At 41.6% G+C, this 7,500-nt stretch overlaps 1 protein-coding gene across 3 annotated transcripts in view; it reads right to left on the bottom strand.

The window, feature by feature from the left end:
• tbc1d1 (TBC1 (tre-2/USP6, BUB2, cdc16) domain family, member 1) overlaps positions 1-7,500 on the bottom strand; it is a 146,367-nt gene that overhangs the window by 91,331 nt on the left and 47,536 nt on the right. For 2 of the 3 annotated variants that reach the window (XM_042318264.1, XM_042318263.1), the window contains exons 9-10: positions 6,870-6,974; positions 1-49 (exon numbers count right to left, since the gene is read on the bottom strand). The exon at positions 1-49 is cut by the window's left edge and continues 283 nt beyond it. In XM_042318264.1, coding sequence (XP_042174198.1) covers positions 1-49; positions 6,870-6,974 — 154 coding nt within the window. The remainder of the gene's footprint in view (positions 50-6,869; positions 6,975-7,500) is intronic. The other variant, XM_042318262.1, reaches the window with a different exon arrangement.

The following is a 7,500-nucleotide window of genomic DNA, read 5'->3' on the forward strand; positions in this document are numbered from 1 at the left end:
GAGAGCGCAGAGGATTGGAGGAAGGGAGGGGGTCTTCTAGGGAGGGGTACTGGGGAGGGAGGGAGAAAGAGAGGGAGGGAGATGGAGGGAGGAGAGAGAGAGCAAGTTGGAGTTAGACAGTTTACAATTTACTGAACAGTTTATTAGGTACACCCTGTACACCTAAATGTATGGCTCCTACAGACGGGCATCAAGACATTCAGTTACTGTTCCATCGGACAGTTTATTAGGTACACCGTCCCATTCACCATAATGGATGGCTCCTACAGACAGGCATCAAGACATTCAGTTACTGTTCCATTGGACTTTAGACTGGGCAACACGTGTGAAACTAAATGACTCTGAGCGTGGTGTGATGGGCGGGGCCAGGCACGCCGGATTCAGGATGTCAGAAACGGATGCGGATTGGCTATTACAGCAGACGCCCTCCTGGGCTTTTAACAGGCGACAGTGTCTGGGGTTTATACTGAGAATGGTGTGATGATTTTAACAGAATGGTGTGATGATTTATGATTTAATGTCCCTTGATACCAGTTAAGCAACGTGTTCATGCCCCGAATAATTCAGGCTGTTGTGGATAGGTTGGAGTCATTAAAACTCGTTTTTCGCTATTGACCCTTGACAACAGTTGAACAACGTTTGAACGCCACAGCATCTCTGAAAACACTGTCGCTGACCGAGCATCTCTGAAAACACTGTCGCTGACCGAGCATCTCTGAAAACACTGTCGCTGACCGAGCATCTCTGAAAACACTGTCGCTGACCGAGCATCTCTGAAAACACTGTCGCTGACCGAGCATCTCTGAAAACACTGTGAAAACACGCTGACCGAGCATCTCTGAAAACACTGTCGCTGACCGAGCATCTCTGAAAACACTGTCGCTGACCGAGCATCTCTGAAAACACTGTCGCTGACCGAGCATCTCTGAAAACACTGTGACCGAGCATCTCTGACCGAGCATCTCTGAAAACACTGTCGCTGACCGAGCATCTCTGAAAACACTGTCGCTGACCGAGCATCTCTGAAAACACCGCTGACCGAGCATCTCTGAAAACACTGTCGCTGACCGAGCATCTCTGAAAACACTGTCGCTGACCGAGCATCTCTGAAAACACTGTCGCTGACCGAGCATCTCTGAAAACACTGTCGCTGACCGAGCATCTCTGAAAACACTGTCGCTGACCGAGCATCTCTGAAAACACTGTCGCTGACCGAGCATCTCTGAAAACACTGTCGCTGACCGAGCATCTCTGAAAACACTGTCGCTGACCGAGCATCTCTGAAAACACTGTCGCTGACCGAGCATCTCTGAAAACACTGTCGCTGACCGAGCATCTCTGAAAACACTGTCGCTGACCGAGCATCTCTGAAAACACTGTCGCTGACCGAGCATCTCTGAAAACACTGACCGAGCATCTCTGAAAACACTGTCGCTGACCGAGCATCTCTGAAACACTGTCGCTGACCGAGCATCTCTGAAAACACTGTCTGAAAACACTGACCGAGCATCTCTGAAAACACTGTCGCTGACCGAGCATCTCTGAAAACACTGTCGCTGACCGAGCATCTCTGAAAACACTGTCGCTGACCGAGCATCTCTGAAAACACTGTCGCTGACCGAGCATCTCTGAAAACACTGTCGCTGACCGAGCATCTCTGAAAACACTGACCGAGCATCTCTGAAAACACTGTCGCTGACCGAGCATCTCTGAAAACACTGTCGCTGACCGAGCATCTCTGAAAACACTGTCGCTGACCGAGCATCTCTGAAAACACTGTCGCTGACCGAGCATCTCTGAAAACACTGTCGCTGACCGAGCATCTCTCTGCAAAACACTGTGAAACACTGCTGACCGAGCATCTCTGAAAACACTGTCGCTGACCGAGCATCTCTGAAAACACTGTCGCTGACCGAGCATCTCTGAAAACACTGTCGCTGACCGAGCATCTCTGAAACACTGTCGCTGACCGAGCACCTCTGAAAACACTGTCGCTGACCGAGCACCTCTGAAACACTCTCGCTGACCGAGCACCTCTGAAAACACTGTCGCTGACCGAGCATCTCTGAAAACACTGTCGCTGACCGAGCATCTCTGAAAACACTGTCGCTGACCGAGCAGCTCTGAAAACACTGTCGCTGACCGAGCAGCTCTGAAAACACTGTCGCTGACCGAGCATCTCTGAAACACTGTCGCTGACCGAACATCTCTGAAAACACTGTCGCTGACCGAGCATCTCTGAAAACACTGTCGCTGACCGAGCACCTCTGAAAACACTGTCGCTGACCGAGCATCTCTGAAACACTGTCGCTGACCGAGCATCTCTGAAAACACTGTCGCTGACCGAGCAGCTCTGAAAACACTGTCGCTGACCGAGCAGCTCTGAAAACACTGTCGCTGACCGAGCTCAAGAGAACGTCTTTGGGATGACATCAACATCCCTGTAGAACGTTTCTGACACCTTGTAGAATCCACGCCCCAAATAATTCAGGCTGTTCTGGAGGCAAAGGGGGGGGGTCTGACTCCGTACTTGATGGGTTGACAATTGAAGTCGGACGTTTACATACACTTAGGTTGGAGTCATTAAAACTTGTTTTTCAACAACTCCACAAATTTATTGTTAACAAACTATAGTTTTGGCAAGTCCGTTAGGACATCTACTTTGTGCATGACACAAGTCATTTTTCCAACAATTGTTTACAGACAGATATAGATACCTGTCTAGTAGAGTTAGATATAGATACCTGTCTAGTAGAGTTAGATATAGATACCTGTCTAGTACAGTTAGATATAGATACCTGTCTAGTAGAGTTAGATATAGATACCTGTCTAGTACAGTTAGATACCTGTCTAGTAGAGTTAGATACCTGTCTAGTAGAGTAAGATATAGATACCTGTCTAGTAGAGTTAGATATAGATACCTGTCTAGTAGAGTTAGATACCTGTCTAGTAGAGTTAGATATAGATACCTGTCTAGTAGAGTTAGATATAGATACCTGTCTAGTAGAGTTAGATACCTGTCTAGTAGAGTTAGATATAGATACCTGTCTAGTAGAGTTAGATATAGATACCTGTCTAGTAGAGTTAGATATAGATACCTGTCTAGTAGAGTTAGATATAGATACCTGTCTAGTAGAGTTAGATACCTGTCTAGTAGAGTTAGATACCTGTCTAGTAGAGTTAGATACCTGTCTAGTAGAGTTAGATACCTGTCTAGTAGAGTTAGATACCTGTCTAGTAGAGTTCGATATAGATACCTGTCTAGTAGAGTTAGATATAGATACCTGTCTAGTAGAGTTCGATATAGATACCTGTCTAGTAGAGTTAGATATAGATACCTGTCTAGTAGAGTTAGATATAGATACCTGTCTAGTAGAGTTAGATATAGATACCTGTCTAGTAGAGTTAGATATAGATACCTGTCTAGTAGAGTTAGATACCTGTCTAGTAGAGTTAGATACCTGTCTAGTAGAGTTAGATACCTGTCTAGTAGAGTTAGATACCTGTCTAGTAGAGTTCGATATAGATACCTGTCTAGTAGAGTTAGATATAGATACCTGTCTAGTAGAGTTAGATATAGATACCTGTCTAGTAGAGTTAGATATAAATACCTGTCTAGTAGAGTTAGATACCTGTCTAGTAGAGTTAGATACCTGTCTAGTAGAGTTAGATACCTGTCTAGTAGAGTTAGATACCTGTCTAGTAGAGTTAGATATAGATACCTGTCTAGTACAGTTAGATATAGATACCTGTCTAGTAGAGTTAGATATAGATACCTGTCTAGTACAGTTAGATATAGATACCTGTCTAGTAGAGTTAGATATAGATACCTGTCTAGTAGAGTTAGATACCTGTCTAGTAGAGTTAGATATAGATACCTGTCTAGTAGAGTTAGATACCTGTCTAGTAGAGTTAGATACCTGTCTAGTAGAGTTAGATACCTGTCTAGTAGAGTTAGATACCTGTCTAGTAGAGTTAGATATAGATACCTGTCTAGTACAGTTAGATATAGATAGAGTTAGATCTAGTACCTGTCTAGTAGAGTTAGATACCTGTCTAGTAGAGTTAGATATAGATACCTGTCTAGTAGAGTTAGATATAGATACCTGTCTAGTAGAGTTAGATATAGATACCTGTCTAGTACAGTTAGATATAGATACCTGTCTAGTAGAGTTAGATATAGATACCTGTCTAGTAGAGTTAGATACCTGTCTAGAAGAGTTAGATATAGATACCTGTCTAGTAGAGTTGAGATACCTGTCTAGTAGAGTTAGATATAGATACCTGTCTAGTAGAGTTAGATATAGATACCTGTCTAGTAGAGTTAGATACCTGTCTAGTAGAGTTAGATACCTGTCTAGTAGAGTTAGATATAGATACCTGTCTAGTAGAGTTAGATATAGATACCTGTCTAGTAGAGTTAGATATAAATACCTGTCTAGTAGAGTTAGATATAGATACCTGTCTAGTAGAGTTAGATACCTGTCTAGTAGAGTTAGATACCTGTCTAGTAGAGTTAGATACCTGTCTAGTAGAGTTAGATACCTGTCTAGTAGAGTTAGATACCTGTCTAGTAGAGTTAGATACCTGTCTAGTAGAGTTAGATACCTGTCTAGTAGAGTTAGATATAGATACCTGTCTAGTAGAGTTAGATATAGATACCTGTCTAGTAGAGTTAGATACCTGACTAGTAGAGTTAGATATAGATACCTGTCTAGTAGAGTTAGATATAGATACCTGTCTAGTAGAGTTAGATACCTGTCTAGTAGAGTTAGATACCTGTCTAGTAGAGTTAGATACCTGTCTAGTAGAGTTAGATACCTGTCTAGTAGAGTTAGATATAGATACCTGTCTAGTAGAGTTAGATATAGATACCTGTCTAGTAGAGTTAGATACCTGTCTAGTAGAGTTAGATACCTGTCTAGTAGAGTTAGATACCTGTCTAGTAGAGTTAGATACCTGTCTAGTAGAGTTAGATATAGATACCTGTCTAGTAGACCTGTCTAGTAGAGTTAGATATAGATACCTGTCTAGTAGAGTTAGATACCTGTCTAGTAGAGTTAGATACCTGTCTAGTAGAGTTAGATACCTGTCTAGTAGAGTTAGATACCTGTCTAGTAGAGTTAGATATAGATACCTGTCTAGTAGAGTTAGATATAGATACCTGTCTAGTAGAGTTAGATACCTGTCTAGTAGAGTTAGATACCTGTCTAGTAGAGTTAGATACCTGTCTAGTAGAGTTAGATACCTGTCTAGTAGAGTTAGATATAGATACCTGTCTAGTAGAGTTAGATATAGATACCTGTCTAGTAGAGTTAGATACCTGTCTAGTAGAGTTAGATACCTGTCTAGTAGAGTTAGATACCTGTCTAGTAGAGTTAGATACCTGTCTAGTAGAGTTAGATATAGATACCTGTCTAGTAGAGTTAGATATAGATACCTGTCTAGTAGAGTTAGATATAGATACCTGTCTAGTAGAGTTAGATATAGATACCTGTCTAGTAGAGTTAGATATAAATACCTGTCTAGTAGAGTTAGATACCTGTCTAGTAGAGTTAGATACCTGTCTAGTAGAGTTAGATACCTGTCTAGTAGAGTTAGATATAGATACCTGTCTAGTAGAGTTAGAGTAGTAGAGTTATAGATACCTGTCTAGTGGAGAGATATAGATACCTGTCTAGTAGAATTAGTAAATACCTGTCTAGTAGAGTTAGATATAGATACCTGTCTAGTAGAGTTAGATATAGATACCTGTCTAGTAGAGTTAGATTTAGATACCTGTCTAGTAGAGTTAGATATAGATACCTGTCTAGTAGAGTTAGATACCTGTCTAGTAGAGTAAGATATAGATACCTGTCTAGTAGAGTTAGATATAGATACCTGTCTAATAGAGTTAGATATAGATACCTGTCTAGTAGAGTTAGATATAGATACCTGTCTAGTGGAGTTAGATATGGATACCTGTCTAGTAGAGTTAGATATAAATACCTGTCTAGTAGAGTTAGATATAGATACCTGTCTAGTAGAGTTAGATATAGATACCTGACTAGTAGAGTTAGATACCTGTCTAGTAGAGTAAGATATAGATACCTGTCTAGTAGAGTTAGATACCTGTCTAGTAGAGTTAGATACCTGTCTAGTAGAGTTAGATATAGATACCTGTCTAGTAGAGTTAGATATAGATACCTGTCTAGTAGAGTTAGATATAGATACCTGTCTAGTAGAGTTAGATATAGATACCTGTCTAGTAGAGTTAGATATAGATACCTGTCTAGTAGAGTTAGATATAGATACCTGTCTAGTAGAGTTAGATATAGATACCTGTCTAGTAGAGTTAGATATAGATACCTGTCTAGTGGAGTTAGATATAGATACCTGTCTAGTGGAGTTAGATATAAATACCTGTCTAGTAGAGTTAGATATAGATACCTGTCTAGTAGAGTTAGATATAGATACCTGACTAGTAGAGTTAGATACCTGTCTAGTAGAGTTAGATATAGATACCTGTCTAGTAGAGTTAGATACCTGTCTAGTAGAGTTAGATATAGATACCTGTCTAGTAGAGTTAGATATAGATACCTGTCTAGTAGTTAGATATAGATACCTGTCTAGTTAGATACCTGTCTAGAGTTAGATACCTGTCTAGTAGAGTTAGATATAGATACCTGTCTAGTAGAGTTAGATATAGATACCTGTCTAGTAGAGTTAGATATAGATACCTGTCTAGTAGAGTTAGATATAGATACCTGTCTAGTAGAGTTAGATATAGATACCTGTCTAGTAGATATAGATACCTGTTCAGTAGAGTTAGATATAGATACCTGTCTAGTAGAGTTAGATATAGATACCTGTCTAGTAGAGTTAGATACCTGTCTAGTAGATATAGATACCTGTTCAGTAGAGTTCAGTGTAGAGTCAGATGAACTGATGTTTCCTTCACTGTTCTCTCTCTGAGCCCTGGCTTTGCTACTTCCCTGGAGAAACAGTACACACACACACAGATTAACACACACACACAGATTAACACACACACACACAGATTAACACACACACACACACACACAGAGATTAACACACACACACAGGTTCTCACACACACACACACATTAACACACACACACAGATTAACACACACACACAGATTAACACACACACAGGTTCACACACACACGTTAAAACAGACGCGCATACACTTCCCCTTACCTTCCAGACCACTTCCCCCTACCTTCCAGACCACTTCCCCCTACCTTCCAGACCACTTCCCCCTACCTTCCAGACCACTTCCCCCTACCTTCCAGAACACTTCCCCCTACCTTCCAGATCACTTCCCCCTACCTTCCAGACCACTTCCCCCTACCTTCCAGACCACCTCCCGCTACCTTCCAGACCACTTCCCCCTACGGACCACTTCCCCCTACCTTCCAGACCACTTCCCCCTACCTTCCAGACCACTTCCCCCTACCTTCCAGACCACTTCCCCCTACCTTCCAGACCACATCC

This window comes from Oncorhynchus tshawytscha, unplaced genomic scaffold (assembly GCF_018296145.1).
Source record: "Oncorhynchus tshawytscha isolate Ot180627B unplaced genomic scaffold, Otsh_v2.0 Un_scaffold_1746_pilon_pilon, whole genome shotgun sequence".
Classification (NCBI taxonomy): domain Eukaryota; kingdom Metazoa; phylum Chordata; class Actinopteri; order Salmoniformes; family Salmonidae; genus Oncorhynchus; species Oncorhynchus tshawytscha.